This window comes from Leuciscus leuciscus (assembly GCF_965113295.1).
Source record: "Leuciscus leuciscus genome assembly, chromosome: 11".
Lineage (NCBI taxonomy): Eukaryota > Metazoa > Chordata > Actinopteri > Cypriniformes > Leuciscidae > Leuciscus > Leuciscus leuciscus.
In genome coordinates, this window is record NC_138735.1 from 9695295 (window position 1) to 9722773 (window position 27479).

General features: G+C 37.2%; 1 protein-coding gene and 1 long non-coding RNA gene across 4 annotated transcripts in view; one reads left to right on the forward strand and one right to left on the reverse strand.

Annotated features, from left to right (window-relative positions):
- LOC309509977 overlaps window positions 1–27479 on the forward strand; it is a 961882-nt gene that overhangs the window by 584084 nt on the left and 350319 nt on the right. The window lies entirely within an intron of this gene.
- Window positions 1–27479, reverse strand: part of dpp6a (dipeptidyl-peptidase 6a) — a 447069-nt gene that overhangs the window by 5005 nt on the left and 414585 nt on the right. For all 3 annotated transcript variants that reach the window (XM_082184974.1, XM_082184975.1, XM_082184973.1), the window contains 17 exons: window positions 26751–26905; window positions 26571–26668; window positions 25376–25499; window positions 25101–25139; window positions 24446–24553; window positions 22202–22293; window positions 20639–20686; window positions 20443–20561; window positions 18212–18259; window positions 10383–10481; window positions 10210–10279; window positions 6334–6528; window positions 6047–6101; window positions 5214–5313; window positions 2757–2815; window positions 2608–2680; window positions 2452–2525 (listed from right to left, as the gene is read on the reverse strand). In XM_082184974.1, coding sequence (XP_082041100.1) covers window positions 2452–2525; window positions 2608–2680; window positions 2757–2815; window positions 5214–5313; window positions 6047–6101; window positions 6334–6528; window positions 10210–10279; window positions 10383–10481; window positions 18212–18259; window positions 20443–20561; window positions 20639–20686; window positions 22202–22293; window positions 24446–24553; window positions 25101–25139; window positions 25376–25499; window positions 26571–26668; window positions 26751–26905 — 1556 coding nt within the window. The remainder of the gene's footprint in view (window positions 1–2451; window positions 2526–2607; window positions 2681–2756; window positions 2816–5213; window positions 5314–6046; window positions 6102–6333; window positions 6529–10209; window positions 10280–10382; window positions 10482–18211; window positions 18260–20442; window positions 20562–20638; window positions 20687–22201; window positions 22294–24445; window positions 24554–25100; window positions 25140–25375; window positions 25500–26570; window positions 26669–26750; window positions 26906–27479) is intronic.

Sequence of the window (27479 nt, forward strand, 5' to 3'; positions counted from 1 at the left end):
TAAAAATGTGTTTATTGAATCATTCATTCGAAAAACACTGATTCATCCAGTAATGAAAAAGTATTTAAAAGTGAGTCAGTGAGTCTATTGAGAATATGAGAATATTTTTTTAAATAACTCATTCAAATTAATTAAACACTTTAAATAGACTGCAGCAATTCACATTTTGTCAGAACCTCTAGTAAATTACATCTTCTTTTGTTTAGTTGTCTGTTCAGAATCATAGAAGATTCGTGATCTCGGTTTGAAACATACAAATCGTGATTCTCAATTTATTCAGAATAGTGCAGCTCTAGACTTACTAACAATATATCTTTAAAGAATGTATCAATCTTCGTTAAAGGACAATTCCGGTATTTAACACTTTGAGTCTATTTTGTAGTTTGTTTTGGATGAACAAGAGTGGTGGACAAAGAAAGTTTGACAATGGAATTGCCCATGACTGCTTTAGAATGGGAGTCTATGGCCATGCACAAACATGCCCTTAAAACAACCCTTAACGTTCGTTTTCAAAACTGTTCAACTCACCGAGTGGTTAGTGGTGTTCGTTGATGATTAAAAACCAATATATCGGCGCAATGTATGATTTCAATCCGTTTATTTTTCTATAGTGGAACTATTTTTTCAGATACCTCACAACCGCGTATAAACTTCCGCTCTTCCACAACTTCCGTTGCTCTGCTCACGCTAGCCTTCTGAGAGTCAGAGAACCGAGCGAAAAGACCTAAAAGACTACAACCAAATGTAAACAGCCCCCTTTCCGTCTCCGGTAGCGCAGTGATATCAACGAGCAATGAGTCCTCCAACGGAAATCAATGGGATTTTACAAAATGCCAAATAAAACACGACAGAAACTATTTCGCTACGCTACTTGTTTTGGAACATCAACGAACACCACTAACCACTCGGTGAGTTGAACAGTTTTGAAAACGAACGTTAAGGGTTGTTTTAAGGGCATGTTTGTGCATGGCCATAGACTCCCATTCTAAAGCGGTCATGGGCAATTCTAAAATAGTCAAAAAGTCGAGACAGGAACCATTGTCAAAATTTCTTTGTCCACCACTCTTGCTCATCCAAAACAAACTACAAAATAGACTCAAAGTGTTAAATACCGGAATTGTCCTTTAAATCTAATTGTTTATTATTATTTTTTCATGCTAGTTCAAAGTGCATTAACAAATGTTAAAAAAATATACCATTGGATTTTTAAAAATGTTTAGTAAATATTGAAATGAACATTAACTAAAATGAATAAATGCTGTAGAAGTATTGTTCATGGTTAGTTCATGTTAACTAATATGTTAACTATTATTTGCAAATGAAACCTTTAAAGGGATAGTTCACTTTGAAATACATTTTTGGTATGTTTTAGCTTACCTCAAGGGCATCCAAGATGTAGGTGTCTTTTTTTCCGCAGTACTTTCAATTTTGATATTTTTAGGTCAAACCGATTCCCCGTCGTCCAAATTAAACAATTCCCCATCGTAAGTACACATTGATGGCCTAAGACACGAAACGAGCGGTTTGTGTGAGAAAACAAACTGTATTTATATCGTTTTTACCTCTTATACACAACCATGTCCAAGTGATCTGATCTGACGTGTACGCAGACTGGTGCATAGAGATATACACTTAGATGTCGCCTTAAAGATATTCGTTCCAATGAACTGCCGTAGACAAGGCGACATCTAGTGTGTATATATCTATGCACCAGTCTGCGTACACGTCAGATCAGATCACTTGGACATGGCTGTGTATAAGTGGTAAAAACGATATAAATACTGTTCGTTTTCTCACACAAACCGCTCGTTTCGTGTCTTAGGCCATCAATGTGTACTTACGATGGGGAATTGTTTAATTTGGACGACGGGGAATTGTTTTAATTTTGACTCTGTGCATGCTCTTTGAGATAATGACCATAGACCTGCATTATATGACTGACAGACAAGAACGGTTTGACCTAAAAATATCAAAATTGAAACTACTGTGGGAAAAAAGACACCTACATCTTGGATGCCCTTGAGGTAAGCTAAAACATACCAAAAATTTATTTCAAAGTGAACTATCCCTTTAAAGTGTTCTCAGAATATTTTGAAAATCCTGTTGAAAATGAATGGAAATCATAGGTCTTCTAGGGCTTATTAATTATCAAATAATTATTCTGGACATTAATTATTCATTACAGTGCTCATTTTGCAGAAACAGTGTTTGGAGAATAAAACGTTTTTGAAAAAAAAAATTGGGAATTTTTACTCTGCCCTCATCTGGTCGGGTGGTCGCATACGGTCTAGTTGCAAAAGTCTAAACACTTCAACACACCCCAAGCTGAAATTGTATTCCGTATATGTATACGTCAGCCTGTGTAAAGGTGGCTTTAGCCACAGAGTAAACTCTATATTCCAAATTAAGGAAGAACTTAGAAACTAAGTAAATCTGCACAATGACTCTTACCTGAAGGGTGTAATTTGCTCTCTCGCTGATTAGCCTGGAGATGAATTTGGCTGTGTGTTGAAAATGAACTTTTTCTAAAAGGTAAATGAAATGTGTGTCAGTTGACAGTATTCTATCCTTTACAAAGACATAGAAGAAGTGGAAAAGAAAATGCACCATCTGCTGTTGGATGAATGATTAAAAACTTTTTATCGATGAACTGGGACGCTCTGTATGCAAGGTTGGCCATCTGTGGAAACATTAAAGAGCACACTATAAGTGTTGTCAGTAATGGGGAATACAAAATCCAGCTTAAGGAAATGTACCTCGTATGCTCTCCGATCTGGCTTGGGAGGGCCGAGATATCTCTCTGAGAAAGCTGAAGCTGAAAGAAGGAAATAAGAACAGTATCAGTCAGTGGTGACATTTGTCACTGGCAGAGTTCATTTCCGAGCATTTCCTTTGATAAAAATCACTGCACAGCCATTTCACAATACACGCTGATGCGCCTGGTGAGTTATGAGCCTATTCCTCTGCTGTTGCCGCTGTAAGATGTGAGGTATTGTTTATGATGAACACACACATGCTCCATTTTTCATCCCTCTGTTCCTCTAGAGTTATTTGAGAGCTTCAGTCCTCCTACAGGCCCTGCTCTCAGAATACTGATGGGATCCACTGACACGCGCAGACAGGGAGCTGCAGGAATGGATGATGAATTGGAGTCGGACAATCCTCCTTAGGAGACGTTACAACAGGGTGCATTTATGCACATGCACTTTTTTTTAATTGTTGGTTCTGTTGATGGTGATATCTTACATCACATCTCAATGTTTTTTTCAGCATCTTGGATCATTCAAGATATTGCATCAAGAGGTGCAATCAATAGTGCATCTCTTATCACAGTGCATCGATGTCAGTTTTACAACAACAGACCAATCAGAAGAAGCTATGGGTGGGACAAGCATTTTCATGATATTTCCCACTCCCGATATCACACGTACATCTATTTTGGATGAATAAGGGCCAGATTGACAGATTGATTAACAGGGCAAATTAGCATGAGAGCGCAATCCCAAAAAAGCGCAGATGGGCGTGGAAAGTTCTGCACGTGATCTGGTGATGACCAACGCAATCCACCAATTAACATCTGCTAACATATGACATAATTGTCGGAAAACCCTTTTTTAATGGAATAGTTTATTAAACCTTTAGATAAAACCCATCAGTCTTTTAAAAGCATCATGCTTTTTTGGGGTGGTAAATAATGCCGCAAATACCAGTAAATTTACCTTAGTAGCACCTTAGTAAATCACCTTGCATGATTCATTTAAATACTCTCCTTCCATAAATTTTGCGTCTGAAAGGGAAACTCTTTCAAATGCATATATAAGGAATAAAATGTATAAAATCAGGCAAATTATATATGAACAAACCCCTCAGTAAAAAGATAGGAATACAACTGTAAAGTTTGGTGCATGTTAGTGCTACTGAAGTGGAGATTTATGACTCAGTGCTTGAGAAAAAAACTCATTTTGAGAAAACAGCCTTGTAAGATATGTACTGTAATTGAAATCTACAGACGCAAATAGATAAAGTGCTATAAAAGATACACTTCACCGTGTATTTTAGATGTTTTCTTTCCACTAGTCTGAAAAAATACTTGAAAAGCCAAAAAGCCCAAAATTGACAGATGCATGAAAAAACAATGTCTCGCCTTAAACAACCAACAGTAATATTCTGTTATGCAAAATACTAAGCTTTATGTGGCCATATTTCACAGTTTTGAATTGTTTCTTGTCTCGCCACATTCTGTTCAGAATTACATAAATCTGAATGTGACAAGACAAGAAACATTTAGCCATTTTGTGTTTTCAACACAACTTTAATTCATATACCTATTTTATAATAAAAATATTATTTACAAATAGTTCAAATTATTAAAAAAATCATGTTCTTTTACTATTCTTCGTTCTTTTTCCTCATTCGCTTAAATCCATTTAAATCTTCTAATTATTTAATTTAGTAAATAAAAAGACCATTACCAATAAATAAATAAATCCCCAATGTTCAAGTTATGGCCTAGCTAGTATAATGCTAGAATCACAGCTACCTAATGTTATGTATAACTGGGTATTTTTTGAGAACTCTGACTTGTACCATGTGACCGCTGTACCACCTGACTGCTGCAGATTCATTTAAGCGTTGATGCTGTTGCCAGTCCAAGGATGTGAACAGCTCTGAGTAGAATGACACGTGTTGTCATCAGGAAACTACGGTAATTACAACATGGCGGATAACGTAGCATTTAGCTCTAGCTTTAATTAAACACACCTAAACCAGCTAATCGAGGTCTTCAGCATCACTCGAAACTTCTAGACAGGTGCATTGAAGCTAAACTCTGCAGGAAAGTGGTCTTCCAGGAACATGATTGGGCACCCATCTTAAGACACACACACACGTTGGTGCACCTATCATTATAAGGGCATTCAATAGGTGTAATGGTTTTTATACTGTACAAATTGTATATTCTATCTTTCTACACTAACCCCACCACTAAACCTACCCATCACAGAAAACTTTCTGCATTTTTACATTTTTTATAAAACATTGTTTAGTAGGCTTTTTAAGCCATTTTAATTACGTGGACTCAGGAAATGTCCTCATAAACCATGTTTATGTAGTAATACCAGTGTAATTATACCATGTAACCATGTAATTTACAAATTTGTGTCCTCATGAGTCATATAAACAAGCACACACACACACACACACACAACCCCTACCATATAGTGCAAAGTCTGTGATGGGCGAGAGCACTGCAGCACACTTGAGCATGGAGTCCTCAGAGCTGAGCAGAAGGCTGGTGATGTAACCTCCATATACCTGAAACACAAGACACTCAACTCAAGAGCTCTGAGATCGCACTTTCATTACAAGTTACAGAAGTTTCTGATACTGTCTGTGCTCATTAAAGTGAGGCAGAAATTCAGCCTTTGAACATGCATTAATTAATCCTGTGAAAAAAAAAAATCAATCTTTCGAGGAAAGAAATAGGCATGGGAAAAAACGAAGATGTAGCCAGAAATGTAGATGGTCTCAATTAAGTTCTTCTTACTGCATGAAACCAATTTGTTCTGCTCTTCTTCAGGACTGAAGTTAGTGAGAGAGGAAGAGTTTATATGACATGCTGAAAGTCAGACAGGCTCTGTAGACTCTCTCGTCATCACAACTGCTGTTGGATGAGTCACACTTTTACGTGAACCCTCAATGGTCGCAGACAGTGTAGCTCTGTTCAAAAACCTAGTGAGCTGCCTATGTAGATATTTTAAGCTGTCAATCAGGGCAGCAAAATGCTATCCAATCGTGAAAAGACCAGGTGTAAATGCTCTCTGAAACGCTTTAAATCCAATCACTAGGTGGCTTGAGACACATTCCAAATGAAACTGGAAAAGTGTACCGTAAATGCATCTAGTTGTTGAAGCCACATATGTAAATTTGACAGAAAATCAAGGCTTAACAGATCTTTAATGTACTTTCTGTATGCATGTGCGTATGAGAGAAGCAAAGAAATGTCTGTATGGACAGATAATAACAGTAAAATGCAGTATGTATTTACCTGCCCAAAAGCTCCAATTCTAGTCTTGTCAATGTACGGCTCCTGCATCATAACACTGCCAGACACAAAAGACAAAATGTTAAACGGTCTGCCACTGTAGGACCTTCTCACATACTGACACTAGCCAGTGTCAATCATATCACTGAGTTTTGAAGTCAGGCCATGATATACATGTAAATGACTGAAGATCTGCCGCGCGGTTAAGGAGATGCAGTAACTTCGTGCAGCTGTGTGTTGGCACTGATGGATGTTCACTGTGTGTAGGGCGCAGATGGCTGCTCAACTACCTGAGGACATCCAGCTGGTCTTTCTCCTCGAACATTCCTAGCCTGCGCTGCACCTTATGGAGTAAGTTAGTCCCCTGGAAGCCACTTCCACGACCGTCAAAGCGCACTGCAACCACCCCAAAACTGCTGACCAGCACTGACGCCCAGTCAATGTGGAACTGCTCTGAGACCGACTGACTGCCTGGAGTCCCGTCTCTGAGAGAGATAGAAAAAAAGACAAACCATTTAGGTTTTCTTAAGAAAAGAAGCATTTAATTTGTGCTTGATCAAACTGTCTGTTTCAATTTAGTAAGCTGCCTATCTGGAAAACATTTATGGCAATGCTATCTACGTTCTGGAATGTTCCAAATAAAAATATGAAAACTATTAAAAAAATTAAATAATTAAACTGAAGTGCACTTACTTTGATGAGTTATTTACTTGATTTGATTATAATTTGAACTGTTTATTTTATATTATTATGTACAATTTTTATTTTATATTAAAAATGTCATCCTTACAAATGTGCAATTACAACTATATTTAAATACATAACGTACAAGTTTCAGTAGAAATTACTGTAATGTATATTTTACGTTAGTTTCCATAAAGAGTTTCTCATAAATGCTTGTCAGTACATTCGGCATACTAGGGGTGTAACAATATATCGTGTCACAATATATCGCAGTACAAAAATGCAACAATATGTATCGTGGATAGTGACAATGTGTATTGTGTATAGTTCACCCAAAAATTCAAGTTTTCAGAGTTTTAGTGTCAATACTTCATTAAACTACTATATATAATGTTGAATATAATGTATAATTAATAATGCAATGGTGTAATATTTATGGGTCCTGGTAATACCAAATGTCTTGTGTTACCAGTAAAAAGTGGCCTACATTATTTTAAATATATGTGGTCAGTGACAGAGTGTGTCTAAAATAAATCTGTATTTTCAGCTTCAGAATCATGAATATTTTTGAATATTATCTGGTGTCACCGTTGTCCTGTGCATTGGGTTACCAGCACCAAGTCCAAGCCTATTCATTTACACCCACAATGTAAAACCAAATTTAGCATAATAAGTAAACAATAAGGTACGAGAGGCTGTGCTGTATCGTGAATAAGTAACGGCTAAAGGGCATTGTTAGGCACAACGCGAAGCGCTTCAGCCGTTACTTATTCACGATACAGCACTTGCCTCGAGTACCTTATTGCTTTTATAAAACGGTTGCCACACAATACAAATATTAAAGCCGAAAAATATTTATCTATGCAATTTTCATGAAGTAAAATCACTAAAAACATTCCTTCCGCTGGAAAAAAATAGTCCCTGACCATAAACAGCAACAGAAGTTACATACATTATTTTGCCAATAGATGGCGGCAAAGACTGTCTTATGAATGAGTCAGTCGGTAGAGAAGACTTTTATATTGAAAAGAACTTGTTTTCACAGAGAAGGAAGATGCAACTAACAGATGACTAACGTTATAGGCACGGGAAAACCCCTTAACGGTTAACCTTATTGCTTACGTAAAGCGCACGACGAAGGGTATTCAGAAAAACAAGGTATTTAATAGTATTAATCGGGGCGGGGGGGCGGGGGTGGGGGTGCGGGTGCGGGTGGGGGTGGGAGTGGCGCAATGGATAAGACACATGCCTTTGGTGTGAGAGACCTGGGTTCGAATCCACTGTGAGACACCAATGTGTCCCTGAGCAAGACACTTAACCCCTAGTTGCTCCAAAGGCGTGCGACCTCTGACATATATAGCAATTGTAAGTCGCTTTGGATAAAAGCGTCAGCTAAATGAATAAATGTAAATGTAATAGTAAACTCGGGAGTAACATGACGTTCACACAAACAATAACCGACAAGGGATAGAACAGAACAGGGAGTATAAATACATAAGTAGACTAAACAAGGAACAGCTGACAAGACTTAACTGATTGGAAACCATAGAGACTAACGAGAACAGACTTTTCGTTAACCTTTAACCATATGTCTTGGAGTATCGCAATAATATCGTATCATGAGTTCAGTATTGCGACATGTATCGAATCGTGACATGAGGGATTCGTTACACCCCTACGGCATACACTTTAATCAATTTTCAATGACAATAGATGTAATTATGAGATTACATAAAAAATATGTACTTAAATCCCTACTTAAGTGTGTTTAAAAAGTACTCTAAAGTTCAGCTAATTACATTTAATATATATTTAAACTAAAACACATTTTCATTCGATTGCATTTAATATGCAATTAAGTGTCAGAAAACATTACATTCACTTCACACTTATTTCTTTTTAAGTATAATAATCAGTTTTTCACAAAGGTTGATAGATAGCTCACTGGGTTTTGAGACACAGTCACTATATTCACTATAGTACTAATACACTCTCTACTGGCGTCTCTGTAGAGAGCACAGGTGATTGTCTACCGCGTTGTGCATGATGTGTGCGGCGGGTGGGTTAATTGAAGGCGGGCTTCAGGTGAACTCATTTGTGGTGTAATTACAGTGGCTGAAAGTGTACGGCTGAAAAGACAAGATTAATAGCACCGACTCAAGTCCATTTCAGAGTTACACTCTGACTCTTGATGAGACATGAAGCGCAGTGCGGGAGAGGAACTGCTGTTTGTGTGTTAATAGGATGACCTGCAGCACACGCTTTAAAGGACTCATATCATGGAAAATAGGATTTGCTCTGTGATATAATAGACCATACTGTACTACAGGCAAATTATAAAGTTCAGGATTTAAAGCTTCTTCCCGGAACCATTTATTTAAACTTAATTGCTCAAAAAAATCAAAGAGAGTAGAAATTGTCTTAATAATGAGCACTTTAACATTTGACTGCCCCATTTACATATTAATGACACCTATTTGGTATACAGCACCTTAGCATGACGTTGTTATTCCTTTGATGCTAGTGGTGGAGCATTATTGATTGTATTGGTTCTATTCAGATGCAGATAAATATATTTTTATAAAATATTGAATGAAATCAGTAAAATACATAACATAACTGTTACGTTTTAATGCTGTTTTGGTTTCGTTTTCATTCTTTTCCCTGTTCTGAGTTATGTTTGCTAGTAGGTTTCCATGGTTATTCATAAGTTCCTCACCTGTTCTTAGTTCTGTTGATTACTCTTAGCTTCCTCTGTTCATTGTTCGTTTGAGTTTACACAGTAGTGTTTTTCTGTAATAGTTAGAATTGTTAAATAAAGTGTTTCTATTAGATTATCTTTGTCATTGTGCACTTTATACAGCCACCCGTTACAATAACATAATATAACATATTTTTTATAATTTTTACGTTTTCCACAAATTTTTTTTAAAAACATTTTAATTTTGTTTTTATTTTTTATAGTAATAATAATTATTATTACATCTTTATTTATTCATTTATTCATATTTATTAAAACATTTACAAGGCTGTTGGAAGAATTTTGAGCAGACTCATCACTTCTCTAAACCAACCCTCCAATCGGGCATAATTGAAAATAGGCAAATATTGGCATTTATATTGATCACTATTTTTTAGCCAATCGTAAAAAAGAGGTAATTTACATACAGAAACGTGAAGAAACAGTGGAAAACCAGGTAAATGAATAACTAAATCAGGTTTTAGGTGCAAGAAACCTTGAATAACATTATAAGTGGGACTCAGGGGAAAAATAACATGTAAGAGAAGGGTATATATTAACTTTTTTAAATGAGGGATTCAACGATGATGGAAGTTCGGGAGAGTTCAGAGAAACTGTTGGGACACTGACACACATTTTACATATCAAATTTGTTTGTTGTTGTGTGTGTTGTTATGTAGAAAGACATAGGGCCTGTAAAGAACAGAAAAGAAAATGTTGCATGAAATTGCCATTTACTCACATGAGGAGCAGAAGTGGGTAGTGTGAGGTTTCTATGAAGCCTGCAGGTTTCAGGATCTGCATGCTGAGTCCTGTGTATGACAATGAGAGACATTCATCTGCATCTATATTATATTAATATCCCTATTAAATCATTTTGGAGCATTTAAACACCAGCAGTTTTGGTTAACATACTGTAATCCTCTATGTTTATCTCTGTGTATTCCACTCTCGGCATCTGCAGCGAGTTCACCGTTCTATTCAAGCTCAGATTCAACTCGATGTCACGCACCTCTGAAAAAAAGAAAAGAAAAAAAAGCAATCATTTTATGATTAAAAAAATATTTATGGTTTTCTTTATTTAGCTAAATATTCATGCTTCTTACACTCCACAATCTTGCCCTCAATCATAAATCCTAAAATGTATTCACACTTTGCACCAACCAACATTTTGCATCGCTCATATAACCCATGTCTTTACATAAGAGCAAATTAGATATAAAAGGTATGGCAGAGGGAAATATTTTTGGGAAATAATGACTTAAATGTTGGTCTGTTACTCTTAAGGAATATTCCAGGCTCCAGTATTATGTTGACTCTCTTAAGTACATTTAGACTTCTCTCCTTTTCTTTGTCACAATTGTTGCATGCATGGAGGCACTTACAATTGATGTTAATGGGGCCAATTTGTAAACAATTAGTAAAATACTCACTGTTAAACAGACTATAATCAATGCAAGTTAACCTGATTTTAGTGTAAAACATTTTCCGTGAAAAGTTATAGCCAGTTACAACATTGTTGTCAAGACAGCAGCTGACACCTAAAATCCTAAAATGTAAAAATGATAAATAATAGCTAAAATAATAAGAAAACACAACTTTTAACACATAATAACCTTAACATTTCTGCTTTGTCATTTACTTCCATTGTAAGAGGCTCTGTAACCTCCATTTTTGTAAAGGAAAGGAGAGATAAGTAAAAATTCATCAAAATTCTGCCACAATTGTTTTCGGTTTAGCTTAACTTGTATTGAAAATGTAATATTTCTTTAAAGTTAAAATATGACTATAACTTTTATGGTGTTTTGTTTTAATATATGTCTCAATAAGAAAAAGCAGCGTGAACATTCTGCTAAACATCTCCTTACAGATACAGTACTTATACTTGTTTCAAATGCATTATAGAATTATTGCATTATAGAATAAATGTAATTTTAGGGAGAACTATTCCTTTAAAAAGCTTTTAAACAAATCAAGGAAAAAATCCATTGTTTATCTCAAACTAAGTATCTGCAAGCACCAAACCTCCTCAAACATGCTGAAACGAGCAGCTAATTGCTCTGGGACATGCAGGAGAAACGGTTGCAGGATAAACAGTTGTAGATGTTCAGAGGTTGTGAGAGGCCGTGAGCATCTGGCATTTCTGATAGAGAGGGACTCAAATGAGCAGATATCATGTGTGCTGCTGTAAACACAGAGACCTTCCAATCTGTGCAGCAGCGATAGAGCCTTGGAAGAGCACTAAACAATTAAGAGAACATTGCGATGGAGGGTTTCATTTTAAGACAGGCTTATCAGCTCCTGGTCAGACTCAAGCCCAGCAAAGCACACTTGCTCCCATTGCACCAGTGCTATTGACATAGCTGCACATTTGAAAAAAAAAAAAAACAGCAATGATTTGTACGTAAACATGGAGAAGGATCCGTATGAGTTCTGTGTAAGTCATCTGACTTTGACCTTGGTGTCACATAGCATTTACTGAAAGAATCCAGCAGTGAAGGGGATGGAGGGGGAAAAATTCAAAATGACAGGGCAAGAACTTTAGACGAACTTGCAAACAAACAGTGTTCATAAACATTCCACACACACACACACACACACACACACACACACACGGATGTGAGCTCTGTGAAATGACTTCTGTGATGGACCGTCACACTGAATCACACGCTCGTTGTGATATCGGTGGGCTTACAGGATATAATATACATAACACAATTACCAGCCTCTTACACAGAGAGGTCACAGTTTATGGAAGGAATGGCGTGTCTGGCAATAATCCAATCATCTGTGAGTGCTCCCTGTGTGCCAGCGCAGGCGTGTGTATGGAGACTCAATCACATTTTGGTCTATGGTAAGCCTGGGAGGAGCTCTGCTCGTCAATTGACATGCTGTGGGAATATAATGCAATGAGATGAGTGTGTGTGTGTGTGTGTGTGTGTGTGTGTGTGTGTGTCCGGCTGTGCAGAGGTTGGTAATGAGAGCTTCTTCCTGAACTTCTCCCTCTTTTGAGTGCTTAAAGGTGAAGTACGTGAGATTTTTATTTTATTTTAAAATACATTCTCTTAACCCATTTTATTGTTCATGGACTACTATTAGGATGACATTTATTGATTTATCTTCCCCAAAAGTGTAAACATTGAGCCCCCAGGCACCATCAAAACATTGAAAGTGGTCTGCTCAGACTTATCAATAGTCTCCCACAAAGGGATTTTAGCCATGACAACTCTCGGAGTGAATACATTTAAACCAGCATTCATGGCATGGGGCATGAAATATATATTAGGCTTGACTTTGGCGGACAAGATTTTTGCGGCAGAAGAGAATACATGTTGAAAATAAGTGTTATATTATGTGTTTTTGAGAAAATGAGACAAGGGGAAGACTGGATAGAGTGTAATTGTGTTTAATGTTCAATTACATTGGAATTATGTAATAATTCTTTCAAAAAAAGAGTGGAACATTTGGTTAGGCTGTGGAATTTATAATATTATGCTATAGCTGAAGGAGCATGTAAATATTAGCATTTAAGATACTAATATGTGTTATTGCTAGCTAATAGCGAGCTATAATCTATCAACTCAATTGTGTGACACTAAAATAAATGAAATCTTATTGGATGAATGAATAAATGAATTTGAATACCTGAATCATGTCAGGGAGACTTTTAAAATTCACTTTGAGACTACTTAATTGGGTCACTTAAAATCTTCATTCCATGTGTCATGGGTGGTTGCTGGCAGACAGATGAGGAAGACGGATACGATTAAGTATACAAAGGTTTATTTTCAGTAGTTCCAACAGAATGCCAAACGGAGAGCAAAACACAAACTTAACATAGACTATACCGGACACTGAACTGAAACAGAACAGAACATATACAGGTGTTAATGATGGTGTCTGATGAGTAGGGTTGGGAATCGTAAGTAATCCGATTCCGATTCCACCAAACGATTCTGGTTTCGGTTCCGGTTCCCATTCAATAAAAATGATTAAAACAACTAATAAAAAAATAGTAGTAAGAGGAATATGCACAATCCTTTTTGTGTTTATTTCTTATACTTGTCAAATGAGTTTAACAGACTGGCAATGTCAACAAATTCAACATATTATTTAGCAATTTTTGCAATAATAATATTTGTTTTTTCTGATGGACAATAAAAATTTCTACATTCTCCTGGAGAATTTGGGACCTCTCTTAGCTTATTGTATCTCCAGCAGTGGAGAATATCCTCTCAGAAAGGGTAGAATATGCTTGAACACACATGTAAGATCCTGACAGGTGAAATAGAATATTTTTTAAATCGGTTTGAATGATTGATTCATAAAGACTTCACTTATTTCATTACTGGATGAATCAGCGCTCTAGAGGTTAATAAACAGAACTGCATGTGTCTTGCGGAAGAACATTGTAGACGGAGCTACTTCTCTCTGTATATGTCTATGACGAGTCACGCAGGCACTGGGCGCTTATTACAGGCTTACAGTAGTGATTCAGGATAAGACAAAAACACGGTTTGAAAAAAGGCATTCATGATGTACTCACTCATTATATACATTTTGTCAAGTCTGAACACAAAAAAGTTACGGACTGCAGCTTTAACAGTCGTCTTTATGAATGTAAACTTTCAAAAGGTGCTTTACTCTATTTTGGTTGCTACCGTAGACATCAGTGTTTATACTCGAACTATAAACTTTTATCTTAGAGCTTCTGTGATCATTTGAATATTTGTAACAGAAATATCGATACTGTGTGGTTGAAAAGACTGAAAGTAAAGCTGTTCCATATTGACAACTGCTCTTTCTGAGTCAACGACAGCGCTGAGATATTAGAATGTTCTGGTGTGAAGTTCTTGTCATTTAGGAATAAGATCGCGTGGGTGTTTGAATCGAGATCGAGATCTTTTAAAGAGTAATCGTGCAGCTCTACTGTCTTTACACTCTCTCTCTCGCTGCGTTGATATCTGACGCAAAACAAATATGAGTAGCACGAGGGCTTTTAAAGTGCATTCATTTCTATTTTTATATTCATGAGGTGAGACGTAGCTATTAAAGGATTTAAGCTCCCAGCACTCTGCCCACACATCGCACCAGAACCGTTTTCAGAACCGAAACTTAGGAATTTCGCACGGTTCCGGTATTTTTCAAAAACAGATTTTCGGTTCCCAACCCTACTGATGAGTGCACAGCTGAATGTGATTAGTGTCCGTGACAACAAATGAGTGACGAAGGTAGGTGATGACAAAACATAACGAGTCAAAACTAATGTGACTGTGACACTATGATGTTGAAGTTACATGAATAAATGATGTTTGTTTAACTTAATTAATTAATGTGGGACCGATGTACACTATTCAATCATGTGAATCCAACACACTTTTTTTTTCAGTGTATGCATGATACATACGGTCACATTTTTGTACTGTGATATATTGTGACAAAATATATTGTTACACCCCTAAAACTAACTGTTTACTCTGTTTAACAGCAATGAAATATGACTGTGTAAAATGGACAGTGGTGGAGTATATTTACTTCGTTAAGTACATTTTTCAAGTATCTGTACTTTATCTGAGTATTCTTATTTTGGGAAAGTTTTACTTTTACTTCACTACATACTTCACTACATTCCAAATCATAATATCATACTTTTTCCTCCACTACATTTCATAATAACATGTCTTTCCTTGTTATTTTGAACTGAAGAAATCGCCATTCGCTCCGAGACGCAATAGCATTCTTCTTAAAATGTTAACATATATTTCCCTATGTGATGTCTGTTTTTATATTGTATGGTTATATTTGTCAACATATTAACAAACATTTAGTTTGTCCTCATTTCCTACAGGTGCACACGCAATATTCAGGCAGTTTTGCAGGACTGCAGCCACTATTCGTTCTGTTTGACCTTCTCACCGAAAATGAAAAGTGGGAAACTTTCTCTGAGCAGTTCCCTATGATTTGCTGCTCATTCTAACTTTCGGCTGCTATCGGTCTGCACCACATAAATAGGACAAATGGTCCACTCATAAAAAGAGTTTCTTTTCCTGCTAGAAGCCAAAATGTGGGAGGGATGATAATGGTACAGATGAGAGCCACAAAATAAAATGTATTATACATATATCATGTATATCCACTGAAATGCACTACAGTGCTGTTGTACTTTCTTTCTATTAACAGCCTAATAAATTATAGTGTAGATTTACATAGCTTATATATCTATAGTGTACATAAAAAGCTTTAAAAAAAAAAAAAATATATATATTGTAATTTATTCCTGTGGCAGCAAAGCTGAATTTTTAGCATCATTGCTCTAGTCTTCAGAATCACATGATCCTTCAGAAATCATTCTAATATGCTGATTTGGTGCTCAGGAAACATTTATTATTATTATTATCAATGTTGAAAACAATTGTGCTGCTTAATATTTTTGTGGAAACCATGATACATTTTTTTTCAAGATATTTTTAAATTAATAAAGTAATGCATCCTTGCTGAATAAAACTATTAACTACTTTTGAACGGTAGTCTGTGTCTATAATGGCTCTTATTACTAATTCATCCAGACACTGACACTGATACCTGTAGAGAGGAATTAATCTCAACAACACTTGCTCAGTTGGCTCATGAACACCAGAAGACTGCAATTTGAAATCTACCATCTTTGCTAATGTACGTTCAACTTTGAGACTATTTCTCTCCACCATAGTTGCTCTCAGCAGCCCGGTGGTCTCAGGGTAACCCATACATTACGGTACAGAGAGAGCAAGCAGTTTAAAATCAGAAGCTTCAATTTGCAACTTTTTTAAATGTATAATATTGCTATTTGAGCATGAAAAAGGCTACAAACTCCACTCCAAAGGGAGTTTTCTCTATATCAGTGCGCACTGTTTCTGAACCCCCTGAAACGCCTCGACTGTAGTCTTGAGTTTTCCTCCGGAAACAATCACATCACATCACAATATTCCACATTTAAATACTAATAAAAAAATGGGCCAAGGCCTGGTTGAGTTGTGTTAATAGTGTGTTGAAACTTGCGGTTATGGTAAAGGGGTGTGACATTTCCGAACACGCTTTAAGCGGTTGACCAATCACAACACACTGGTCCAGCCGACCAATCGAGCACGTTGCACTTTTCATAAAGAGGGGCTTCATAGAGACAGGAACTACACAGGGGTGCGTTTCCCAAAAGCATAGTTTGCTGACTATGGTCGCAACTTCCGTTATTATCAGCGCAGTTCAACGAGTCGGTGTTTCCCGAAACCATCGTTCCAACAAACATTCGCAAACAGCATCGCAAACGCAAAGTTGTGTTTGGAACGACAGCTCTCAACCTGTGGTTAGAAGCAGAGTTTCTAGTTTGCATGACATGTGGACTCAATAAATCCTTATCTTGAACAAAATAAGCAAGCTGACATTCAGTACAACCTGTGTCTTTTATTTGGAATACATACAAATGTCATTTATGTCGTTTAGTTTGTCAAGAGATTTAAAGCACCATTTTTGAAGAGTGCGCATGTGCGAACGTGCCCTAGTACGCAAGAATGAGCAAATGATTGAATCTGGAAATAAAGCAAAATAACTGAGAAAAATGAGAAATAGTCCTCTGATGCCATGTCTGTAGTTTATAGCAAAACAATCTAGCATTATTTCTATCTCAAAGAAGTTAAAAAAAGTAATTTCTCCACCACGTGCGTGACATCATTACCAACATGGTTGAACCACCAATTTGCGACAATACGGTGACTCGTGACTAGCTAGTTGATTTCTTCAATGATGCATCGTACTATGGTAGTAAAGTAGTGAGTTACATCGTTGTACGGGAAACACACCCCAGAGCGTTACAGACTGACTAGGGCTGCGTGTAACTCCACTTTTAGAAATACACTCATAAACTTCCCTAAGCACTTCCTTTTGGGGAATCCCCACTGTCATTTTGAAGTGCATTCAACTTCATCAAGTGGGCAAGGGAAGTTTATTTGGACAGACCCTCGACCCTTTGGTTTTGACTGAGGGAGCGAGTTTACTCAACATGTACACTTCAGACAGATCCATAGACCACAATGCAACATTTACATTTACATTTATTCATTTAGCTGACGCTTTTATCCAAAGCGACTTACAATTGCTATATATGTCAGAGGTCGCACGCCTTCTGGAGCAACTAGGGGTTAAGTGTCTTGCTCAGGGACACATTGGTGTCTCACAGTGGATTCGAACCCAGGTCTCTCACACCAAAGGCATGTGTCTTATCCAATTAATTATCCTTATCCAATTTTTGTGTATTTTTATTTTTTTTTCTCCAACAGCCCATCCATCCATACAGGCCTATAGAATGGTGGGTAAAACAAATTCATAAGGAAAAAAAAAAGAAATAATAAATCTGCTGCATTGCAGATTCCAAGTGTTCAGGGGCTTCGGGCGCTCCATTTAAACACATTGCAAGGGTTCCGCCAGTAGTGGGCACTCATGCAACATAAACAATGACGTACATTCGAGTGATACGGAGGGAAGTTAGTGAGGGAAGGGTGTAAAAAAAATGGAAACACACACACACACACACACACACACACACACACACACACACACACACACACACACACACACACACACACACACACACACACACACACACACACACACACACACACACACACACACACACACACACACACACACACACACACACACACACACACACACACACACACACACAGACAGGAGAAAGGCTGCTGGATACTCACTCTGTCTGTCGTAGGTGCTGTAAACTGCCACATACGGAACTTCAGGGCCTGACAATACACAAACACAACCAATAAATAATGATACAAGACATGCATTGCTTTTTATATAGTTTCAGCAAATACTTTGTGCAAGTTTGCTTGAAAATATATATATATTTTTTGTTAATCAGTAATTCTATTGATAATAAGTAACTTTGCAACTACATGTAAACTAGCTCTCATTAGAGTATTAGTAGACTGTCTGCTTAATATCTGTCAACACTTTATTGTGATGGTCCTCCAATAGACATTCTACTTACTGTAAGTAACTTTGCAACTACATCAGCTTTTTCTACTAACTCAAACCCTAACACCTAACCCTAACCCAACAGTTAACACAGAGTGTCTAAAGTGGACCATCGGAATAAAGTGTAACCAAAAACCTAAACAATTTTTACAAGTAATAGTCAAAGGTGCATGATTATGTATTAAGTCAGAGCTTATGCTTCAGCTGTACATGTTAGCAAACTCTCAACAACAGTTTATCCATTTGTTTTACAAGTGCTCCAAATTTTTTTAAGACTGCTGTGTCACTTAACTGAAAAAGGTGCATACAAACTTCTGTTAACGAGCATCAGCGATGAAGCTTTTGGCTACGTCTACATTAATCCGGATACATTTGAAAACGGCGTTTTCGTTTAGAAACGCTCTCCGTCCACACTAGCGTTTTCAAGCGTTTTCGGACGTTTCAGTGTGGATGAGAAACTTTTGAAAAATGCCTGAAAACGCTCAATTCACCTTTACTGCGCATGTGTAAAACCCCACAAAAGCTCACTGATATGATTCAGATGGAAAAATAAATAAAGTTATCGCGCAATTCTTCTGACAGGATAATTTTATTTAGTAAAATATCTCACCATTCACTGATGCGTCCAGGTCGCACGCAGACACCATATGTTTGGTCTAAAACGCGACTGCTCTCATGTATCACCGCAGGACAGCAAATGTGAGTAGGCTAAATTCTGTCATCTTTGCAGGACTGTGATATGAAGAGTGTGCAATGTAGAATATTTTTTAGCAACAGTGTGAAAGTGAATAGCACATAACAGGCACAATACTGGTATAAACATGAATATCTTTTAGTACAATATGCGTCACATGACTAAATTTACGTCATCGTTTTTAAATCCCTCCGGTTTCACAGTCCACACTACGACGCAAAAACGGCGTTTTCAAATGTATACGCTTTGGAGTGCGTTTTTCAAAAAACTTCGTTTTCATTAATAAAAACGCCGTCTCAGTGTGGACGGAAGGCCAGAACGGAGAGAAAAAGATGCGTTTTCAAACGAAAACGTATTAGTGTGGACATGGCCTTTATGAGTGCCACAACAACACGGATCATAAACACGACATTGCTCAAGGAGTTCGCTCATGACAGTTCAATATAAGACCATGGCAGCATTCAGGCCTTCCAGACGGCTTTCAGAACAATTCAGCTGCTATAGAAACAAGCCTTGCAAATAATCAATGCACTTAGCAGTATGGAACCTTCACAGCTGAACAATAACACAGTGCTCTCTAACAATGAGTCCACTCTCACTGTCTCCATCCCTTTCTTTTTTTCCACTTCTGTAGAAGTAGTTAGTTAGACATTCTAAGAACTATAAGTAACTTTGCAACTACATGTCAACTAACTCTCATTAGAGTATTAGTAGACTGTATGCTTAACCCCTTCCTCATCACCCCCAATTTTGGCAAGTGCTGCATACATGAAATGCCCCAAAAAAAAGGTTACTGCTCATAAATAATTCTGAATAGAAACATAACACACATACATTTAGAAAGCCAACCCTTGAGAGTTTATAGTTCAAGACTCGAAATTAACCAGACTGTTATTAATATTGAGATATATAAGTTCAAACATATTTTGAACTAAAATAATCCGGGATCACCAGTGATCCCTGACAGGTAAGGGGTATCTGCTAACACTTTATTTTGATTCTCCTCCAAATTGGCAACTACAAGTCAACTTATTCTACTAACCCGAACCCTAACACCTAACCGTAACCTAAGAGTCTACAACTGTCTACTAATAATCTGATGAGAGTTAGTTTTCGTGTAGTTGCAAAGTTACTTATAGCTAGTAGAATGTTTAAAGTGGACTATCGAAATAAAGTGGAATCCTAATTACTACTATACATGACATAAATGTTCATATACTGAGATCAAAAGAGAAAGGAAGAGATGTCTACCTTTACAGTTGAGCAGAAAGTAGTCCATGCTGGGACTGAAGGAGCCAGTGACATACCCACAGCTGTCAGTGAAGTCACAGGACAGACAGCGGCGGTTGAAGGAGCCCACTGTGTCTGCGCTGGAACAACCACAGACACATTAACACTGTCAGCGAGAACAAGCCTGTGACAGCATCAACCTTGAATTTATATGTACCTGTAGAGATGTCTTCTTTTAGGGTCATCCTCAGTACTGAGGAAATATCTATTCAAACAAAAAATATAACATCAAAACATAGTACATGTAACACTTTGTATAATCTATACGCTTGTGAAACAGGAGTACACTTTACACAATACAACTGCAAAATGTATGTAATGTTTTCGGGCACTTATTTGCATGTTAATTGTTATTAAATAAAATGTATTATAGTTTAAATGTGTAATAAATGTAAAAAAGCACTGAACTTTATAGTGCTTTTTGACACACTTAAGTAGGATTTAAGTAGAACTTTGTATGTAAGTTCATAATTACGTCTATTGTCTTTGAAATATGGTTCAAGCGTACTGCCAAATGTACTGACAAGCATGTATTGTATACTAAAATATACTTTAATGTCATTTCTATTGAAAGTTACGGAGCCCCTAAAGGGACATGGTGATGGAAAAACGATATGAGATGCTTTTGTGTTCTCTCTCAAATGTTTTGCGTTCCCTCAAGAAACTTTGTGTACGCTCGCGAAATGCTTTCCACAAAAAGCTTGTATTATTCTAAAGGAAAATACATTGTATACGCTGCACTTCTCTTGTTTATTGCCCCTTTAAAATTAATTGACTGTTGTATTCCTCGCTTTTGATAAAAGCGTCTGCTAAATGAATTAGTGCTGTCAAATTGATTAATCGCAATTGACATAAAAGTTTGTGATTACATTATATATGTGTGTGTGTATATATATTGTATATAGGTCTGTGTGTGTACTGTATATACTGTATACACACACTCACACATTTATACACATATACTGTATATATGCGTATATATGTACATATAGACAGACACGCACACACACACACATACATATATATGATATATATAAATTTAAGGTCACACTTTATTTTAAGGTGTCCGTGTTACAGTGTAATTATGCATTTAAGCACTAATTAAGAGTATTTTGAGTATTTTTGTTACTAATTTGAGTATTAATAATTAACTACATGTACTTACTCTAGGGTTAGGATTAGGATTATGTTTTGGTTTAGGGTTAATTGCATGTAATTATGCATAATTTATAGTTATTACTACAGTAACTAAATGTAACGTGTAACAAGGACACTGTAAAATAAAGTGTTACCAAAATTAATACTATATATACACAAATATATTATATAAACACAAACTTTTATGTTAGATGTGATTAATCACGGTTAATCGATTTGACAACACTAAAATGAATACATGTAAATGTAATCGCAAGTTTTGTGGGCGAACACACAAGTTTTGAAATATAGTTTTTCCTCCTTTATTTCCTCTCATATTTTGTAACACTCAAATTGCACTATACATTTAAAACGTATTACCTTTAAATCGCTACAGTTAACACTACAGTTAAATTTACAATCAAGTACTTTACATGTGCTTATGTTAATCAACACATCAAAGTAAGTGTACATCTTAAAAGCATGACAAGTTTTTTTAAAACACTTTTTCACAAGGGTACACTTTGACTAATGACTAATGAATCATTGATGTTCAGTGTGTGGTGTTTGTGGATTCGCTCACATTAATTGGCTGTCTTCATCATATGCCAGAACCCGCGTGACGTCCCAGTCTCCTGATGTGATCGACTGCAGAGAATCTGTGCTGCTGTTGGGCTTCATGAACAAAACAAATTAAACAGACATCAGTCATACTGAATGAAAATCGAGATTGTGAATAATACAATGTTATTAATGTGTTGTCATTAAAAGAGACATGAACATGTCTGAAGAAATTAAGTAATTCATCAATTAAATGCTGTCGACAGTAAAAAAGTGATTAGTTCAAAAATATCACAAGTCCAACCGCCTTGGCAAAATGAAAAAACTTGTTTGCATTAAAGGGGTCAGTGACATGACAAATCAAATATGCCCTGATCTTTTGACATTTCTCTGCTTTTGATTACATTTGATTACAATAAAAGTATGGTAATCGCAAATAAGTAAGCTGAATATATTGTGTATGCTGCAATTATTTTATTGAACATTGTATAGTATGGAATGTCTGTATATTCAACACTTGCAAAAGCCCAAAAGGTCAAAGAAAACTCTAAATGAAAACATGTTTCTATACACTTAAAGAAGTTGTGCAGCAAAATCAAGGTCAGTGAGAGATTCATTCTGCCTCATGTCTTCATGTTGGGTCCAGCCTGAGGACTTTGTCCACATCACAGGCAATGTTGTCTCTTGCCAGACAAAGGGAAAAACCCTCTAGTGTTCCAGAACCAGCCTTGACACTGTCCACACCTGGCTCTTCCTCTTCCTCCTCGTCCACATACTCTGCCTCCTCTCCCTTCCATCCATTGTTGCTATCAAAATTCACTCTAAAATGGCTTATATTTTGTACAGTTGGTTTGATCACATCATTAGAAACAAGTGTGAACCATTCTTAGCCGTTGTGTGTAAACGATGACAACTGTGTTGTAGTTAACTTTTGCCACTTGTGTTTACTGTTTTGCAACACGAGTGCATCAAAGTGCAAAATGTGTTTTAGCGAGTGAGAATGTGTTTAGAGTTTTGCAAATCAGAGCATGAGATTTGCAAATGGTGTCTAACTGCCTGAACTTGTTTAATGTTTTTCAGACAGGGTGATTTACTCAACAAATAGGTTTTAGGCCTTTGATAATTTGGTACAGAGAATGGGGTTTAATGTCTTAGCAATTGTGAAAAACATCCTACAAACATCCTGCAAGTTTCAGAGCTTAAAATGTCCTCATTATAAACAAAGCATTTAATGAAGCTCCCAAAGACAGTTCGTTTGGATATTGGGGGATTTGAGATGTCACACATGATGTCATATTTCTGCCTCCAGAGCAAGACATAGACAAATAGTTTTCCATCATCGCACCATAGGCCCCGCCCACTGGCGTTCAGTCGCTTCACATCAAAAGCAAATAGTCATTATAATTACTGACACTGTCTACACTGGATACAGTATACAGATCAAAAAGCCCTGCTTTAAAGGGTTAGTTCACCCAAAAATGAAAATTCTGTCAGTAATTACTCACCCTCATGTTGTTCCAACCGCGTAAGACCTTCGTTCATCTTCGGAACACAAATTAAGATATTTTTGATGAAATCTGAGAGCTGATCACTTCTCCATAGGCTGCTAGGTGGCCCAAACTTGCTGGCCCAGAAAAGTTATTAAAGAGATCGTTAATATAGTCCAAGTGACTACAGTGGCTCAATCTTAAGTATATCAAGCGACGAGAATACTTTTTGTACGCAAAAACAAACAAAAATAACGACTTTATTCCACTATTCATTTCCTTCTCTCTGGGCCTCGTAGTGTTTTTGCGCTGCGCGTCTGTGTTATACGTCATCACGCATCACACACATGACCAGCGTCGGCCAATAGTGAGCCTACGTGGTGACGTGTAACACAGACGCGCTGCGCTAAAACACTACGTGAACCAACTAGAGGTCCAGAGAGAAGGAAATGAATAGTCGAATAAAGTCGTTATTTTTGTTTGTTTTTGCGCACAAATAGTATTCTCGTCGCTTGATATACTAAAGATTGAACCACTGTAGTCACTTGGACTATATTAACGATCTCTTTAATAACTTTTCTGGGCCAGCAAGTTTGGGCCACCTAGCAGCCTATGGAGAAGTGATCAGCTCTCAGATTTCATCAAAAATATCTTAATTTGTGTTCCGAAGATGAACGAACGTCTTACGCGGTTGGAACAACATGAGGGTGAGTAATTACTGACAGAATTTTCATTTTTGGGTGAACTAACCCTTTAACACACTTTGCTGAAGTTTGTACCTGTGAGATGGACATGGAGATGTGGAAGAACTTCCCTCGTCCTCCCTGTGGGATTGCTCTGGTGAAGAACAGCCTCAGACCGTCTTTAGAGAACAGCGGCTCTTCATTCTGTTTGGGAAATGATCATTACCGTCACACCAGCACCATTATTACTGTCATCAGGTGATGTTTTCCACCCATGGTAGTGTTTCGTCATTTGGTTTGCTCTGCAGAGTTTCATAATTACTGAATTATAAGACCCACAGGAGCACTAGGGAATGCGTCCGCAGCACAGAGCGGTCGTATATCTCCAAGCAACACCAAAAATGTTAAAACCATAACAACATATATTAGATTGTGAATTATTATGATGATGCAGTGCATATGTAATAGTGCGTCTGAGCCCTCAGGCCTATTTCTGCAGGAGCCACACAATCCTTTATTCGTGTTATTGCAAAACATTTCATGCGGCCACTTTCTCCCTCTGGTGAAAAACAGACATGAAAAACTAATCAGGAAAAACAATATCAGCTCAAGCACGGTACTGTGGGGAATATGATAAGACAAACAACATCAAACGTTCCTGACTATTCAAAGCCGTTATCATTGACAAACACTGACATGGCACATCCCATCATTTCTTCCCCTTGTCTAGGCAGAGGAAGTTAATTCTCACCTGTCTGAGCAGCCACCCCTCACTTTCATCCTCGTGTTTCTGAAGAAAGAAGCAAGCAAAAAACATGGCAAGATTGCAGTGAAATATTACAAGAGTGCAGAATCGAGTTTCTTACTCATTTTATTCTTAATGAAACAAAATACTTAGCAATTAACAATACAGTGACCTGGTCACCTACTGCGTTTAAAGTGCTGTTCATGTGAACTCACGTCATAGAAATAATCAACCTATGCTGTCAAACAGTCACGGAAAATACTTCAAAAACCCGGGCATACCTTGGTGCAGACACCTGTGGTGGCCACACAGAGAGTCAGGATGGAGATATTCTGGGCTCGGTTCAACCAGTTTACTGCCAGTTTCGTACTTGTGGCCCACTTCACCATAGTCACATAGTATTCCCTGTAATATACACAAGAAATAATCAGCAATGTCTTCTGGCAGAAAGACTATATCCAATCTCTAGACCTTGACCAAATCTTTCAAAGGTTTTCGTAGAAATCAAATGCCCAACGTTCACAACTATACAAAATTCTCAGCCCTTTATTGGATATTTTGGCTAATTTGATTATACTTTCAGCTAGGGATGCATAATATATAAGTATCATATTGGTTACAGGCTGTTTTTTTGTTTTGTTTTCTCATTTCCTCTGTTTTCTAAATTTGATACAAACATATTATTAATGAAATATATTCATAATATTTATTTACATATTAATCTTTGGCAAAACTCAAAATGAATATCCATTTTTTAATACTGTTCATTAAAATGTTGCGATGTACACATTCACTTTTAGCAGAATTTTAATGTCATCCATTTAACGGTTCTTGGCCATAACCAAAAATGGTAACACTTTAGCTTAGGGTCCAATTCTCACTATTAACTAGTTGTTTATTAGCATACATATTCCTAGGATATTGTCTGTTTATTAGTACTTATAAAGCACATATGAATGCCTTTTTCTGCATGACCATATTTTATATCCTTTAATCTTACCAAATGCCTAAACTTAGACCTTACTAACTATTAATAAGCAGTTATTAGACATTTATTGAGGCAAAAGTTGTAGTTAATAGTGAGAATTGAACCCTAATCTAAAGTGTGACTCAAAAATATCACCCTAAGGGCACATGGTGATGGAAAAATAATAGGAACAATTTTATTTCAATGCTTTTGCATTCGCTTGCAAAACTTTTGAGCTCTCTCACAAAAGTGTTGCTTTCCCCAGAGAAAAAATAGAAAATCTTTTGTGTTCTGTTGCAAAAGTATTGCATTGGAATATAGTTTTTCCTCCAACCTCATATAATTTCCATCACAAAAGTTTTTCAAGGAACGCCAAAGTTTCGAGAGAATGCAAACGTTTTGTGACAGAACGCAAAGCACAACAAAAAATAAATAAAAAAATCCAACAACATCCGTTGTAAAATTCCCCATAATGAACATTTGGAAAGTAAATGAATGCATCAGCCCACCCTATTCTTTGGTCCTCTGGTCTTCTCATCTCAATAGTGTGCAGTGGGCCATTGAGATTCACCACATACAGAGAAATGACAGGGTTTTCCTCCCCTGCCTGGAAGAAAAACATTCAAGTATGACACATTTTAATCTCTTAACCACTACCCCTTATGTTTACAGTAGTGCACAGTCTTTACCTTGGGGTAATGGTACTGTCTCGCCGTAGGGTAGACAGAGCCGGTGAACATGGGGATCTCCATTTTTGGCACCAGCGTGTCGTTGATGGTTGCGTACGCGAGCCTGGCCCCATCCGGAGACCACCAGTGTGCGATGTGAGACTTAAAGATCTCCGCTGCACAAGAAAGATTTAGGAGTTTCTCTCAGTCATATTTCACTGTGGTTCAATCACTCGAATAATTGCAGGAATAGTAAAGAGTAATCATCCATGACACAGCGTCTCTCAGGTCTCATTCCAGCTACGTCTACACACACACACTCAGATTTCCCATCTTCATTCGGATACAGTTGATGCACCTGACGCGGTTAAGAGCATTTCTCCGTAACCACCTGTTTCTATATGAATCTTTGCTTCCCTCACACAGAGGCAGCGGGGAAGGTTCTGGCCCATAAATCACAGGGCGGACTGTAATCTCAGCGAGACCGGTGAGAGAGAGAGAGAGAGAATCGGCCTTCTCCATCAAGTGCCCCTTCTCTTCTACAATCTCAGGGAAAAAAGCAATTTCTGGACTTCACCAAAGGCAGCGGAAATAGGGTCTGACCCCTCTTCCTGAGCTCCAATAGGCAGGAAGCCACATGTTCAGCACAGTTGTGCTCACTTCATCAGCTACAGAGAGAGTGAGTGAACAAATCTGTTCAGAGAGCATGTTGGCATCTGAGGAGTTTGACAGTTATTTTTAGTTAGCTTA